This window comes from Anguilla rostrata, chromosome 10, assembly GCF_018555375.3.
Source record: "Anguilla rostrata isolate EN2019 chromosome 10, ASM1855537v3, whole genome shotgun sequence".
NCBI lineage: Eukaryota > Metazoa > Chordata > Actinopteri > Anguilliformes > Anguillidae > Anguilla > Anguilla rostrata.
Window position 1 is genome coordinate 13192925 of NC_057942.1, and position 16920 is coordinate 13209844.

Genomic DNA, 16920 nt, shown 5'->3' on the forward strand with positions numbered 1-16920 from the left:
ATTAGGATGCTTTTTGTAATGACAAAATGTGCAGCGCATCAGTGCTGGACACTGGTGGAATTTCAGTTTTATATGTATTTTACACTGTGTTTTACGGCACATTGTGTTTGCTTTATTCCATGTAACTGATGGACAGAGGCTTTGAATCTACAGAGGCTTCTGTACAAGTCACATTACTCTGCACTGTCTTTGCTAGCACTGGGACTAATTGGCTGTTGAATTGGAAATAACACAAATATGTACAGCACCCAAATGCTGTTATTTTATTCAAATATCCGCTTAGACACGTATCTTAACATAATCATTAGTTTTTTCCGATTGTTTTAACCCAAATATCATATTTACTATGTAAATACAAATGTATAAATTCTGTTCAATATTTTGATACAAATAAAACAATTCTTCTGAACTATTGTTATTTTTTCTCCAAATAACCTGCAAAATGTTTACAGCAACTTGGGGTGAACCGACGGAGAACCTTTGTACAGAAAGTCTACAGTAACCATTAGCTGTGCTCTTAAGAAATATTGTGCCTTCAATCACTACAGTCTTTCATGACTGGATTTCCCAGCTGTGCCATTGTAGAAATCAGAACTGTACAATGTCACCAAGAATGATTCCTATGTCAAGGCTTTTTAACATTTAATAGCATGACCGGATTCACATTACAGATACCTGTAATTCATGTATGACTAGTAATAATTAGAATTTTTGATATCAACTATTCAATTTCAACCAGTCAAAATAAGAATTTTTGATATCAAGAATTACATTTGCACAAATTAAAATTGTAATTCTTGATATCAAGAATTGAAATTCAAATAGTTCTAATGTAAATGAACATGCGTTACATTTTTAAAGGACCACGCACCAAAAGGGAAAACACACAGAAAAATGATTCTATGATAACCTCGGGAGAGTCGAACAATTAACAATCCCGGACAGTTGAGCTCCTCACCCTATCAAGGCGATTAAGCCCTGCCACCCTATGGAGAAACCCCATTTCGGCCGCTTGTATTCGCAATCTCTTTCGGTCACTACCTGTAGCTCGTGGCCATAGATAAGAGCAGGGACGAAGACGACTAGTAAATCGAGTGATCGAGTAGGCTACTAGTAAAATTTAATTCTTGATATCAAAAACAAGTTGAATAAAGCTGCCATATTTTCTTACATTTTTTTCGAGAACAGCCACCCCCATTTCTTCAACCAAAATTGATCACACCTGGTTTGCAAAACATTACATATACATTTTATTGACTGGTCAAATATATTTGCAGATATCTTGAATTATCATTCTGACCAGTCACATTATAATTACAACAAGTCTAAATGTATTTGTAGATATCTAAAATGTAATTACGGATAGTCAAGCGAAGCTATTAAATGTTAAAAGGGCTTACCATATCATTCTGCCTGATCACATTGTTATTACGTCTAGTCAAAATGCATATGCATAGTCAAAGCAATATTAAATGTTAAAAGGGCTTGACATACGATTTCCATTATACGTTTGTTTGAAATTGTCGAACATCGAGCCTGCGATGTCACCGATCAACCGAATATAGCGCTTTTACAAAAAAATAGCACGTCGATTGGTTCAACGGAGCTGTCCGTGCCGATTTGCGATTGGTTCACGTAACAAATACATCGCAATGTGTCTGTCTTATATAATAAACTGTAGGCTTACATCTACGTAGCTACGTCCACGTGGAGATTACTAACTACGCGCTAGCCTTCTGATTCGTGTAATTTACCCTCAAATCACTTATCAAACTTTTATAACGATTGGTTAGATGTAACCAGATGTAACACGTAACCGCACCTTAGGTACACTTGGTGCTTCGTGACAGTTCCAGGAGTGAACACGGATAGGACCATTTCAATGCAGATCTATATCTTCACATTGGTTTCTATTTTCAAGATCCATCTGTTCTACGGACTCCAATCATTTTGCGATATCTTACTGGCTAGAATGTATGTGGGCGTTTCTGCTGTTGAAATGACGGTGGTGTGTCGGATGGGATTTAAAGGGGCCGCGGAAATCCTCTGCGCTTGCCGCGAATGTTATTGAAAGCATAAACAAAAATAAAACTAAAAGGATCACCATGGCTAACAGTTTCACCCAAGAATATCTACAGATTCCTGCCGTCACCAGAGCGTATACAACAGCCTGTGTTCTCACCACTGCCGCGGTGGTAAGCAATCTGCAAGAAATACTAACAGTGAACTAGCTAATACATGAGAACGAGTTTAAATAGCAGTTCAGGGTGTAATGTAATAAATGCAGCCGTGTAGCTATACCGTTAGATAACTTTATATGTAGTTGACGCAATCTTAAATAATCCATCTGTTCCCCTGCATACATTAAAATGCACATGCAACCTGATTTGAACTCAGATTAGGAGAATCGCTCAAAAAATAAAATAAAGGGGCCTTCATAAAAAAGGAATATCTATTTTCACGACCCTACGACTGATGTACTCGGAAAAGCTGAATATGAACTGGAAGCCACTAGCTGGACAGTGACCAATAGCGCAAAGCTGGAGCAAATGTGTGGGGAAGAGGTTAGAGATGGGAGATGAGTGTTACTGTTTTGGCATGCACCAGCGCTCCTGTGCAAGGTACACTACCACATTCAGTTCAGTTTATAATTCCTTATGTATAATTTTATTTGGTAAGTGTATATTGAAAGTTCTACATGTTATAAATGACCTTGGACAAGGCTGTTTCTAAGTAAATGTATTATAGAGTGATTTGGCAAGAATCTATAAATTACATTGGGACTGCAAATTGTTATAGTGCTTTTAAAACTTTTCTTTCTGTTCTCCTTTGGCATGAGGGAAGTACCATACTGTTCGATGATGAACCTGAATCTAAAATGAAAATATATTCATTTTAAAATCGAAAAATGTATTTTATTCTATGTGTATAGCTGAACATTGAATAACATTTTCATTCAGTTCAAATTTAATATCTGCTGAATAATCAAGTGCCTTTATTTGAGCGTTTATGACGTATATCAGTTAATATTTTGTGTTCTTAGCAGCTGGAGTTAATCACCCCTTTTCAGCTATATTTCAATCCTGACCTGATTATAAAAAGATACCAGGTAAGAAGAAAAAATATATTTTTTAAAGTGACTCAGAACTTCTTTGCTTTCCACATAAATGGTGTAAAAGAGTACATACTAATGCAAGTTATGTATCTATCTGCTTTATCTCTTGTTTAAATAGATATGGCGCCTGGTAACCAACTTCCTCTTTTTCGGCCCGCTTGGATTCAGTTTCATGTTCAACATGATTTTTCTGTATCCTTGTCATTTTATTAGCAGTTAATTTGAGCATTTGTTGTGATTTCTTTTTCTGAAGAACTCAATCAACTGTCTCCAGTGGGTAGCTTGTTTCACTTGGCAAGAAATTGCTTGGAAAATTGTAACAAACACAGTGGCAGCTCATATGTATTTTGCAAATTCACCCTACAGTAACATCCACCCTCACCCCACCATGGTCAATTTGCATAACAGCTTATTTTCTCCTCTGCAGCTGTGTATGTGTTTTTTTTTGTTGTTGTTGTTCCTTGACAGAGCAGATATCGATACTGCCGCATGCTGGAGGAGGGGTCTTTCCGGGGTCGGACTGCAGACTTTGTTTTCATGTTTCTGTTTGGCGGGGTGCTCATGACCGTATCCTTTCAGCTCAAGTGCATTTGGTTTCATAATCTTTTTTTACCGTGTTCCCGTGCTCAGCTCCTGTGTGTAGCCAGTCTGTCCAACATGCTAAGAATTGTTGAGGGGTACCATCCTGACTTGTTCATAAGTTGGTGAGCTGTTTTCAAAGGGCATATTTATACAGTTTGTTAATGCACATTGTCTATTTATCTCATTACAGAAATTGCTTGAATGTGAACTTGCTTGGAGAATATCTGACCTAATTTTGAATGAGCACAGTTGTTACATTTTTGTGTATTAACATTCTATACTACTGCATTGCACTAGCTTAGCCGTAGGCAGAGCCAGCCCTAGGGTTCTGGTGGCCCCAAACAAGATTGTTGCTGTGGTCCCACAGTGCCCCAACCTAAATTCACCACTTTAAAAAATAAATGAATTGTGTGGCCCATGGATGGTTGTGGCCTGAACCTCTGCATAGAGTGTTTTTACGCCAGCATCCGACTCAGAACGTAGGGCACACGTCTCTGCGTGCTGCTTCCTTGACTGGAAGGTCCTCAGCTCTTCGGCCTCTTTGCCAATTTGTTTTTCCTGGGTCAGGCGTTTACCATCATGCTGGTTTATGTGTGGAGCCGGCGAAACCCCTACGTTCGAATGAACTTTTTTGGCCTGCTCAACTTCCAGGCACCCTTTCTGCCCTGGGTTCTCATGGGATTCTCACTGTTGCTAGGCAACTCCATTGTTATTGACCTCTTAGGTGAGTACTTTGTCATCCCAAAAAAATCTTTTAGGTACAGAAAAAAATCAGGTGATCAAGTGCTTAAATACATTTTCTGAATAGACAGGGATAGCGACATGAGTAATATGCACAATACATTGTGCACGTCAACAATAACACAATAAACTACATACTTGTCAGCCCATGTGTGTTGAAACTGTTCCTGGTTATCTATTGAAGAGCTGGATTGATTGGAGAATAAATGAATGCTTATGCTCTATTTAGCCTGCATCTATACCCTATAACATCTGCCTGAGGGGAGAAGCTGTAACACATCGGGCACCCATAACCTTCATGGCTCATGGTATATAGAGGGGGTGCCCAATGTGTTGTCTGACCTTTGTCAAGCAGGTGGTTCTCAGCATCTGTCTGTTTTAGTGTCATCTCAGTGGAGCTTTTGTGAGTATATCATCACACACCCAGCAATTCTTTGTCATCTTCCGAACCATAACTACCAGGTTTGCTGACATGCAGGCTGACAGTCCCCATTACTCCTCTGCCTTGTCCATATAACCAGAAGGCTTCCCTTTGTTGCAGCACTTGGGTAACTAGCACCCAGTATACATGTAGTACTGATAAAAAGGAAGAGGGTGGAGGCATGGGTCATATATTCAAGATGTAGGTAGACAGGGCTGTCTTTAAATGATGTACCTGTCACTTACCTGCTCAGCAAATTATATACTTTGGGGTAGTTTCAGGAAATGTTTGATGTACTGAGAAATTCTTTTTTGCTAACAAAGTGTTAACACATTTTTGCTTTATTTGACTTAGATGGCAGTACTGATAACATTTTACCTTGAATTAAAATATGTAGCTTGCTTTATGCACAGATAATATTTTGACTGCCATCATCCACAACTAAAAAACAAAAACTAAAAGGTACAGAAAAAATAAGTATACTACAAACCGTTACTTACAAAAAAAAAAATCATATAGATTTCACAGGCCAGAACATGAATACTTGTCTAAACTGCTTTCTGTCCTACTTAAAATTTAGAAAAAAAGCAATCGTGCTGAACGCCTTACAGTTTGCTAATTAATTCTTCTCCAATAGGCATTGGTGTGGGGCACATGTACTTCTTTTTAGAAGATATCTTCCCAAACCAGCCGGGTGGGAGGAAGCTTCTAATGACTCCGGGTGTTTTGTAAGTACTGGGGAATTTACCTGTTATGAGGCTCCAGCTGTGATTGCCATCAGACTGCTGCTGTGAGAATGAGTCAGAGATGATAGTGACAATGGACCATGGTGTATTTGGAACTTCTCTGTAAAGCACCATATAAATTTTCAGCAAGTTATGAGATGAGAATTAACCATCTCTCATCAGCCCCACAGGTGTATTGCATCAAAATTTTAACTTGAAACAATTTCCCATTGTTTAAACACTTGTTATTAACAAGTCCAATCAGTGGTGTTGTTGCCACCTCCTAGACTCCGGGGAGTGGGGTGCTGAAATGGGAATGGTCATTCTCTGTCCAATAGGAGAGCCCTCTTTGACACTCCAGAGGAGGACCCGGCTTACTCCCCTCTCCCAGAGGATCAGGCGGGGGAGTCCTGGCAGGGGGCCAGCGATGAAGAGGATCTCCATCCGGGTCAGGACGAGAGACACGACCACCAACATGAACCCCAGGACCCTGACGAGCAGCATCGGTAGGACGCCTGCGGCCCAGAAGAGTCTGGAGAGCATGGACGGTTGTCTTCATCGCATTCGTGTGCATTGTGGGTTGCTTTGAGTGGACGGGTCATCTCAACAGCCCAACCCCCATCTTTTACCCAAGGTCCTCAAGCAGAACTAGTGAGTTCTATAATCCCCACTGCACTGCTGTTAAATTCTTTGTATCAAGGCAGACACGTGAAAAGACAAATGACTAATGCCATAATATATTGCCCAGGGGACAGTCAAAAATTGTTTTCCATTCCTTTGTAGGCTTATTTTGTTGCTGTAACTACATGGGTGTGGTTCTGAATAGCTTTTCAAATGTCACAAATCCACATTTGATGGCTGTTCATTCATTTGTTTTTCGTTTTTTTTGTGCTGCCACATCAGTAGTTAGATCAAAGTTAAATGATGCAACTACTGATCAAAGCAAAGCAAAGCAACAATGGCAGGAAAATGCACTTTTCTCATTATTTTATTTCCAAATACTTAAAAAAATTATTTAGGAGATTGGCTTTTTATAGTTACTTAATGAAATAAATTTGAGCAATTGGTAACATAGATGGAACTTCCAGTTCATGCGAGTGTGAAATTGGGGTGGCCAACTAGTGAAAGTGATATTATATAAACCCTACAGTACATTGGATACTGTATGTCCCCCTGGCTGACAGACCTTATCTGTCTGGTTATTGTGTCCCAGCCCTTGTGTTGGAGGCTGAGCAATCAGCAGACATGCTGCTTTCCCTTCCAACTGGGCTGTCAGTATTAATTAGGCTTCATTGAGCTGTTAACTGAATATAAATATGGATTTGACCTGAATCCGTAGTTCATGGTAAAAATACCCCTCCAGATGTTTTTTAAAACCTTAAAAAACATTCTATATTGAATAATAATTTGTTTATTATGGTTTTTCCTCCCAAAATGTTCAATAAACAACTGAAAATGGCTTAGTAGGTTCTCTACACCTTTACCCTCATTGAGAATTCCTGAATCTATGGATATGCAAATTGCAACACTTGCTGCTGTGCGGTCCCGGTATGTATAGTAGGCACGGCCTCAATTTCTTCGCAAAACTCATCGACTTCTGCATGAGGTTCTGGAAGCAGTCATCTGTAAAATGTCCACTACATGCTGTCAGGTACATACACACAATTTTTTAAAATAAACCAATTCCACCCATTTTTGTTTTAGAACGGCATGCTTTGGTAACGAGTAGAACGAAGCTCCTACCCAGGGATTGTATTCTAAAACTGCAGTCTGCCATGTTCAACACATCAACTGTCAACGAGGTCACCAACGAGTCAGCTTTCTGTGCACTAAGGTTTGTTTGCCATATTGCTCTCCTGTAACTTTTATATTTGCAGTGGACCATGATAGGTTTGACATATTTGTGACATCACAAATTTTGCTGGTATGTGCATGTTTCCCACTCAGATTTCAGGTAAGTATGGAGAAGCTGTCAGTTTACAGTGGAGGAATATGAAAAATGCACCCTACGCACTATATCAATCTATATAAAGTCATGAAAGTCATGCTTCCAAGAGGAGGCAATCATTAAAGGTTATGGGCTTTTTCCGACTGAGGTCATTTATAAAAATTAAACAGAGTAGTATTATCAAGTATTATCTTTAAAGGTGCACAAAAGCATGGCCAACAACCCAGTTTGCGAGACCTATCAGATCTGATACAGAGATGTGCTCAGCTCAATCACTCCTAATAAACAGAAAGGAGGATTATACCCAGCATACATCAGTGTGACCCAGTACTGGAGTTCAGAAAGACTTGTGTGGTGTGTTGCCGCCCAGACTCATTCATAAATGTGCCGACTGCCTGAAATTCTGTTCCCAGGAGAAAACGCAGAGTCAGCACTGCTCTCTCGCTGTCTTTGTAGCCAAAGCATCGTTACCAAAATAGAAAGCGCTTACCATGCCAGTGACAACAAAAAACGAGGTGGTGAAAGGGAAGAAAAACCGGGACACACAGATAAAAAGTTCTACAGCTTCAATGTCCAAAAAAAAAACCCTGCCACCACAACCACCACGAGTACGATTTCTTACAACTGCAATGCTGACACTGGTTTCACTGGTTTCTTTCTTGAACTAGTCAGTTTTACTCTGAAATCTGCTCAACAAATTCAGCAGTTGATGTTTGGCCTTATTCAAACTCCAGAACTCCGGTTGAGAGGGCAGTATCTCCAACCCATTGTTAGTTCTTTACTGCAGTAAATACCCTTCCATGTTGTAACCACCTAGCTTCAGCCCAGATTTGTTCAGCCAATTAAAACTGATACCTTTCCTAAATATCTGAAAGATGTTTCAGGCGGAAATCTCAACTAAAGGGGAATGTATGGATGAGGCAAATATTAAGCATGGAATTTATTATATATATATTTTAAAAAGAACATGGTAATCACTTACTAAAAGTGTACGGGGCACAAAAAACAAAACAAAACAAAAAAAAAACATGACAGCACAATATAACAGTATTCTTCTACACAGCACTCAAAACTTTGCATGGGGGAGTCAAAACTAGGGCACCAGTCTGAATGCAGGGCAGGGCTGGGAGCCACAGATGTTCTATACACAATCCAGATGTTTAGCCTGCGTGTTTCTTCTGATTTCTGCACTGGCTGATTCTAGGGAGGTTCCACTGCCTTCTGCGTTGCGACACGTGGTATGGATGCTATGTCTTTGACCCTGCACTCTTCAGCTATGAATATTAACAGTTAGCTGACCATCTCCTAAGTGCACAGAAGGTCTATGGGAGTGATTAGCAGTACAGAGTACAGAGGTGATTGAGGTAGCAGGCCCACTTTTGAGCCCTGCTGGAAGGGACTGCAGAGCAAGGCGTCCCAGCTGCCCAGTGGAATGCCTCAGGTCTGTCTGTTATTCAGCGGAGTCAGTTTGCAGCATTGCAGCAGGTCCCAAACAGTCTATTTTTATAAGAAAATCCCAAATGTCCAAAAACTGGCCAAAACCTTTAACTTTCTTCATTTCTGTTCACTTTTTTTTCTTTACCAGGCTGGGGCTGTGTTTGCAAGTCGTCTCATGCGCCTGAAATGTTAAAGCAAACAAACATTAAACATCTCTCTAGTAACAGGAGAGGCAGACTTTGGCTCAATGCACTGAGGCACGTCCGCATCTACCACAATAGATAGCGATTCGTATAGAGCCACACTACTGGCCGATCACTTGCAGTCTCCTCCTTCTATGCACGACTGTTGGCACAGAGGAATAGTTAAAACGCTATTCTGGAGTCAGATAACAGAGATAACATTAAATTAATCCCGTTCCAATAGCACCAGGTAAGATTACACACGTTCCTTCGCCACTCAGATACTGCCACTGTTTCTGAGGGGTTATTTACAATACTGACTCTAAAAATTTGCCCAGAAGCCTGCTATAGTATGCTTGAGTTCAATGCTTTAAATAAACTATTAAACTTTCATTACGTTTATATACTTTTATAACATATTTATTATTGGTTATATTTATTTATTATTGTTATTACTAAAGTATTGAGTCACCCACCTGGTGTTCCTGTCCTGGTCCCGAATCTTCTTCTCCATCTCTGCGTCTGTCAGTGTCTCCAGTAGGGGACACCACTGGTCAGCGTCGCCAGTATTCCGGATGGCGATCTCCACAGTGGGCAGTGGGTTCTCACTACAGACAAATCACCACAACACACAGTCAGAGCAGAACACAAGCAACCCCAATGGTCACATGACATTTTGTACAGGCAACCACAAAGGAGATCAAGGGAAAAGAATGTTAAGTCAGCAAGCTTGTGTTACCAAGGCAAAAAAAAACATTAGAACGAATGTTGTATATTCTTATAACAAATGACTGTATTTTGGGCACTGCTGGTCATTCAACCAACTTGTGATTTCCACTGTATTAGACAATGTAAATAGATCTGTGCACTGGTTTTAACTCTCCCACCATACTGCTCTGCTCTTAAGAGAACTGTTTACATGCCCTCTGACTCCAGGACTAATATGGAAAGTGCATGCAAGGCAAAGGCGGTCTCTTTAAAAAAAATGTTAAATAAAACCAAGAACATTCCATGTGTTACAAAATGTTACAAAAGTTGAATTCCCTTCTGTGTGAACCAGTGGGCAGATTTTAACACAGCAATCCAACTTGGGTAGAGTTGAGAATTGAGACTGAGCAAAGGCTCCAGGAGAACACAGAAAAGCTGTTCATTAGACCTACATTTCACTTAATTGTTCTAGACACCCCCCCCACCCACCCCCCACCCCCATCTGCACACAGAGAAAATTTTAGAGTGGAATATGTCTTGGTTCTCCTGATTCAGTCAAAAACAGAAACGTACACAGACAATTATTACATTTAGGGACTGGCCCTGCAACATCACATGGAAAAATGTAAAGTACTCAGCTTCCCAGGACATGAAGAGAGAACTCAGGAGGGGTTTAAGCTTGGGGTTCAAGAAATGCAATCAAGTATATTGACCTGAAATCAGACCTATTGGAACAGACAGCAAGGAAAGGAACAATTAGATTCTTAGAAAGGCAAGGCACTGAATTTTTTAAACCAATAAGGGAAAAAAACAGCATTCAAAATCTGCCTTTGCATGGAATAGGTGATGTGAAGAAATAACATTCTGTAAGTGTCACACTGAAATATTAAAATGAAGGGGGGGGGATGTGTGGATGGAAAATGCACAGCACAAACTGCAGACAACATGCACTTTCCAGTCAATGCAAAATGAAAAAAACACAATGTACTGTGCACCCTTTGAAACTGCAAAGAAATATTCAATTACAGTCAATACATTCTAAAACAGCAAAAATAAAAAAGCAGGTCAGAATTGGAAAAACACTACCATATGTAGGACGTCAGCTCTCGGAGAAAAAACATAGTTAAATATTGATTTTAAGAAGGGGGTCCTTATCTGTGTACGGTGAAAACAGGATATAGCTTTAATAAATGTGTCGGTTGGAACAAAGCTCAAATCCTTGTGTTTGAGAAGCCAAGCTGGTGAGTCATCGAAAACTGCTCTTATTTTGTCTAGGCTGCAGTCCCTGCCCTGTGTTCATGGTCCCTGTGCTCAGTGTGCATGCATGCATGTCCTCACGTTAAGCCCTACATTCCAGGGTATATAGGGGTCAAAGGCACTTGAATGGGTGAAAGTTCAAGCCTGCCCAGTGGGGATTTTTTACATTTTTATTTATTTGAAATACCTGAAGGCGTACGTCCTCTGGTGCCAGCTGAGCTGCCCGCGGATGCTGTAGGCGATGGTGGTGACAAACTCGCCCCCCAGGCCCAGCTCGGAGCACAGCTTCAGGGCAAACTTCTCCGGGGAGTTCTCCTTCTCCGACATGTCCCACTCAAACTGGTCCACCAGGGAGATGTTCCCCACGTGGATGTTCAGCTGCAAGGGCAGGAAAGACAGAGAGTCCAACAAAAGGTACACAATTCAGGTACACAAATGTCTGTTTTTTTAAACCAAGGAAGCTACCTTAAGGTCTGAACCATATTTAAGAACAATTTAATTATGAAAAGAGTGGGGCAGGCCAAAAGCACAACCTGCAGGCAGACAGACGCCCCCCCCACCACCCAACTATCATTCATAAACCAGCAAGAGACATTCCATTCCATTTTTGCCTGTAAAAACATTGTTCCTGAAATAAGATACTTTAAAATATTTGTTTACGGAACTGCAGTAATTGAAAGCCTAAATCAAAACAGCACATCAAAGAAATTAACATGGCTTGTAAGCAGAAACAGCTTTTATAAGCTTCATAACGAACCACCCAATGAACCCAGGTCTGGTCACATGACCATAATGCCCCATGATTCAGGAATCAACGTCACATGTCCATCCATACAAACACACTCACGATTCAATTCGCCACAGAGACTTGACCCTGGCAACAACGCACCTTGATAATGACCCTCTGGTCTGTCTGCTCCTCAAGAATGCTGTCTGTTGGGTAGGACTCAATCTGCTGCCGGATGGCGGAGGCAATGGCGGGAACAAAGGTCAGAGGGTTCAGGTCCAGGTCATCGCACAGGATCTCCGCAAACATCTCGGGCGTCATGAGTTTCTCTGGAGGGGCGAGAGCACAAGGTCACCGCCGGGCTAGCGACAGACCGGGCGCAAACCTGTGATGTCTCAGCCGTACGGCCTTGTGATGCTAAGCTGGGGGTGGGGCTGGTTCCCAGCACAGCGGCGAAGAGTGTGATGCTACCGTTCATGTTCCACGTGAAGGCATCCCTGAGCTTTTGTCCATCTATCTCCATGTCCAGCCGGATCGGGACCAGCACCTCGGGCTGGGTGGCGTTCTCATGGATCACAGCGGGATCGTGGTCGTCAAAGCTGCATTTGGGACGGGAATTATCAACCGCTCCACAAAAACATGCATACAAAAAAACTGTGTTGACCAAAGAAAGTGTTGACCATGAATTAACAGGGAACAAACAAAAAATGTATAATAATACGCCTGCATTGGAGGGAACTCTGTTGAGCCAGTCTGTAAAGAGCTCGTCTTGCTTTAAAAATAGTTTATTTTTGTGATTATATTGTCCCTTTAAATACCAACCAACTAAAGTAGTAAGTGAATGGACAAAGGCAATCCTTCTTGGCATGTGATGCATCAGTGTGGATAGTTGTCAGGCCCCCAGGACCCATCATAAAAAGACAGTCCTCTACATGTCACGGTCATACTGCTGTGTGTGTGTGTGTGGTGTGCCTTTGCAAAAGTCAGTCTGCATGTGCTTAAGTATGTGTGGCAGTGCGTCTCACCAGAGGGGGAAGGTCCTCTTCTTGTCGCGGCCCATACGGTTGCGGTTGATGGTCGTGGAGCAGGGCACAGCATCCAGATGATGGGAGCTGTTGGGCAGGGTGGGGACCCATTGGCTGTTTCTCTTTGCCTTCTGCTCCCTATGTACAAAACGGAAAAGAAGAACAAGCCCAACTGCCAATATCAAGCCCACAGAAAACTTACAATGTTACATATACAGTATGATATATGTGATAAAGAAGGGGGCACAATGCTGATAGTTCAATCTATCACAACCATATAAAGCTGTACAGTTTTTCAGGATAGGGTAAGAACCCAATTACTCGAAACATAAAGAAGCAGACATTGTATACATGAACTGAATATAAATGTTTATTTCTACCATTGTTGCACCTCAATGTTCTGCATTTCTGGCTTTATGAATATCCATGATGAACAAGGTCAAAGACAACATATATACCAAGCACAACTGTGCACATAGCTCTAGAACAGTCAATAATTTTAATACAGAGTTTTCATGGCAGAGTTAAAATAAATGTAAGGATTTGGATGGTATTAAATGGGTAAGTTATAGTCTATTTTAACCCTATACCAATATTTTAATAACCCTGTCAAAATACACACTGGGATCTCCTTTACCCAACCAGAACCTTGTAAACAAGCATGGAGGATAGAAGTAATACATGGCCTGAATACCTACTCTGAATATAAAATATGCGTAGTCATGATCAGATCCGAATTTGGTGCTGTGTGCTCGCACTGCCCTTCTCCAAAACTTCAAATCCAAGGGTAGCTGAAAATTTTCAACTGCATTTGTGCATTACCTGAGGTAGGCCGGGGGCTCAGTACTGATGGAGACGGCTTTGTACTTCTCATCGTTCCCTTCGAAGATCTCCTCCACTTCTGACGCCTTCAGCAATGTCACACTGGTGGCTAAAGTTGTGTAACCATGATCTAACACAAAGAAAACACTGAAGACACTGCTGCCCAAAAGCAGATTATTTGTGGATTATATTTACCTTAACCACTAGATATTACTGCTTACTGTGGTACCTGATGTTCGCACCAATTAAAAATTAAATTAAAATTGCAAGTCACATGTTAAAAATCAGTTTTGACATCAAAAATCAAGATTTGACGCTCACCGTGAGATGACGCTACAATTTTCTTCCGCTCTTCCACAGAGGCCAATCGCCTCCAGAGTGATGGGTACCTCTTGTACAAGGAGCCGCGGAACATGCGCAGGTAGTTGCCTACCTGAAAGACATTATCAAGAACAGAAATGAGCCAATGAGGAAGCAATGAGTCTCATGAACAGTGACACTGGTTTATCTAAACAATAGTAGAAGAGCATTGGAGACAAAAAACATCAATCATGGTCTAAAACAAATGATGAGGGGGCATCATCTATCAGTGGGGAAATAAAGCAGCAGACAGATGTCATCTGAGATTCAACAGTATTTTTCAGTGCAAACATTCCACATGAAACGGCTGACAATCCTGTAAGCCCAGGGGGTGCACAACAAGGGCCGATCCATTTCAGGATTCTGTGCCAACTTCTGCTCTTAATTATTTAATTAGCTCAGTCCTATCTTGATCTGACATTCGTATTAGCTACAGCCACAGACCGCAAGTATATCCTTTTACTGTGCTCATGTACTGTACACAAGTGAACTAGTATATCTTATAGAGCTGCCAGAAAACTAGAACTAAGGTAATTGTTTGGAATCAAAACCAGCACACAGACCGGCTTTCCAAGACCACAGTTGTGCACTTAAGAAAGTGCACGGATGTTCCCCAAAAACAACTTTGGCAGAATACATGCTGCACTTGCATAAAGAAAGGACAATCACAGATGAGTCAGGAGACACATACAATTTTGTTCTGCACTTTCATTTGTTCTGCAAGGGAAATCAATGACATTAAATTTAAACATTTTTCTTCTTATACTGTGTACCACACAAAACCTGCATAGGTTTGATGACAAATGCAGTTCACTTAACATGAACGCACACATTGTGACATGTGCAAGTGACATTTGGGCTAGAAATTTCCCCAAAAGCTGACAAATTCATAAGAGTAGTCACAAAGGCATTCAAGCAATGTCTAAAGCAGAAAATTGTGTTACACAGTCAGCATTTCTAGGGGAAGCGATAGAGCAAGGGTCAGGCTTGACCGTAAAACAAGACAAAACTACCACTAGATTCCAGAATTTCAAGTTCAGTTCTGAATTCACAATCAATAGTCCCAGAACAGACAAAAAAAACATTCCAGATATTGTGCAGATGGAAATTTATACTTGCCCATTCCAACCAACTCTGTTGATGGAGAAAGATGTGTCTCTTACTATATGCACATGTTTAAAGTAAGCACCGCGAAAGAATGGCAGAGAACAGCTGGCCACAATTAAATTGAGTTTAACCCATTTATTTTTATTTCATTTCATTTGAGTTAATCTGTTTTAGTCCTTCGTTTTTTATAAGCCTACACAGCTACAAACTATTTGATTTTTACGATTAGTCTTATTTAATCATTTCTGTGCAGGCACCATAAAGCTTTTATTTTTTTTTAATCTTTTATGTCTACTTCCTGTTCTCTTACTGCGCACACTATAAAACTGTCCTGGGTACCTTGCTGTCAATCATCATCTGTGCTTAATTACTGGATACATTACTGGGGAGGGGAAATGTGATAACTGACTGCAAAGACGTATCGACCTCTTGCTTATCATGTATTCAAGTATAATTCATTGTTGAGAACTATAGTTTTGTATACTTCCTTCCAAAAATACATTTAAAAAAATCAATTTGACATGTGTTGATCGCTTTTGTCAGTATTATGCCCGTACCTGGCCGACATTTTTAAATGTTAGTAACCTGGAAATGAATCAGGCCAACAAATATTAATATCAGTAAACAAAATTATGGCCCATGGTTCATGTTTATGTATACTTAGGTTTGACGTTTACTAACTAAGTACTGTAGCATACACAGTACACGCAGAAGCTCGCCGCCCCACAGCAAACGTCTTCAGTATTTCCCGGACGTTAACTTTTCCTTATTCAGTCAAGTCAGACTACTTCGCAGAGATTAACAAAAGTGGGTAGCAAACCAGCAGGGCAGCGATGCTAACGAGGCCTAAATGCAATGGTTAGACAATGCCCAAAAACGTTTCAGGGCTCCTCTTGCACGCTGATGCATCATTTAGTTGCGCGGCAAACTTCAGCCTGCTGTGCCAGGGTTACACATAGATCTGACCTGTAAGTACTAACGACGTGTAGACTAAGGTAGCTAGTTGTCAAACGACCACATTATTTTTCATTAGTCCCAGTCGTCGCCTAACAATTGCCAGCTTTTTGTATAGCTAAGCAATGCTATACTTGGGGCTATTTCACATTGCTATTAAGATACACCCACTAGTTAGCTAGCACTGACGAATTTACCGTTACGTTTCTGATACATCTGCCTGCTATGATACAACAAATCGCATATTACATATAATTAACTGATGTATGATGACCACGCTGATAGCCAACGAGCAAAATCTACGTGACAACCAACAACGACCAGTGTTCATTCAATCGACACGAGAGCACAAGGCGGCTAGCAGTTAAGTCAACGTTTCGTTGAACTCTTATTCAGACATAACTTGCCCAAATAGCAAAAACAGACCATCGGATAGCGTGATTTTTTACACAAGAAAGTACAAACCTCTGAGCCAATCATGTAAAAATCTCCATCTTCTTCTAGTTGAAATTTCACCGGTTTTTGTCCAAATGTTTTGCTTAACGCCATCTTAGCTGCAATAACAAAGCGAATTGTAATGCACATGCGCAACCACAATAAAAAGTACACATGCGCTAAAGCACAAAGAGGGCGTATACAATTTAGTCGTCGGCAGACTGGAAAGCAAAGCGCAAAAGCCCTGAGAAGTCCATTGACTGCGGAAGCCCCACAAAGTCCATTGTGTTTTTCAAGGCTAAAAAGTCGAATGTTCTTGATTGGCCGAGTCAGTCACCAAAACTTAATACGTCTGAGCCTGTGCTTCACTTGCT

General features: G+C 40.8%; 2 protein-coding genes across 5 annotated transcripts in view; one reads left to right on the forward strand and one right to left on the reverse strand.

Moving 5' to 3' along the window:
* mmp11a (matrix metallopeptidase 11a) overlaps window positions 1–7043 on the forward strand; it is a 33370-nt gene extending 26327 nt beyond the window's left edge. Inside the window, 9 exon segments of the mRNA XM_064354238.1 lie at window positions 309–348; window positions 1851–1858; window positions 2031–2195; window positions 3044–3109; window positions 3234–3307; window positions 3589–3682; window positions 4226–4421; window positions 5497–5587; window positions 5923–7043. Coding sequence (XP_064210308.1) covers window positions 309–348; window positions 1851–1858; window positions 2031–2195; window positions 3044–3109; window positions 3234–3307; window positions 3589–3682; window positions 4226–4421; window positions 5497–5587; window positions 5923–6094 — 906 coding nt within the window. The 3' untranslated portion in view covers window positions 6095–7043.
* Window positions 7044–8459: 1416 nt separating this feature from the next.
* On the reverse strand, window positions 8460–16734 carry LOC135265041 (SWI/SNF-related matrix-associated actin-dependent regulator of chromatin subfamily B member 1-A). Of its 4 annotated transcripts, none has more exons than XM_064354236.1 (10): window positions 16577–16734; window positions 14012–14123; window positions 13691–13799; window positions 12869–13006; window positions 12315–12442; window positions 12006–12172; window positions 11304–11494; window positions 10573–10584; window positions 9628–9759; window positions 8460–9150 (listed from the first exon to the last, which is right to left on the reverse strand). In XM_064354236.1, exons 1-10 carry the CDS (start codon window positions 16694–16696, stop codon window positions 9111–9113), a joined length of 1149 nt encoding a protein of 382 aa, XP_064210306.1. In that variant the 5' UTR covers window positions 16697–16734; the 3' UTR covers window positions 8460–9110. The 4 variants fall into 4 exon arrangements, with proteins under 4 accessions (XP_064210306.1, XP_064210304.1, XP_064210307.1 ...); XM_064354234.1 differs by having other exon boundaries at window positions 13691–13820; XM_064354237.1 differs by lacking the exon at window positions 10573–10584.
* Between the last annotated feature and the right edge of the window lie 186 nt (window positions 16735–16920).

Coding starts and splice junctions, on each gene's coding strand:
- LOC135265041 (XM_064354234.1), bottom strand. CDS start 16,696: ATGTGCATTACAATTCGCTTTGTTATTGCAGCTAAGATGGCGTTAAGC. Junction 11,495..12,005: donor ACCAGAGGGTCATTATCAAG/GTGCGTTGTTGC, acceptor CTGCCCTTGCAG/CTGAACATCCACGTGGGGAA. Junction 9,151..9,627: donor GACCAGGACAGGAACACCAG/GTGGGTGACTCA, acceptor TTAACATTTCAG/GCGCATGAGACGACTTGCAA.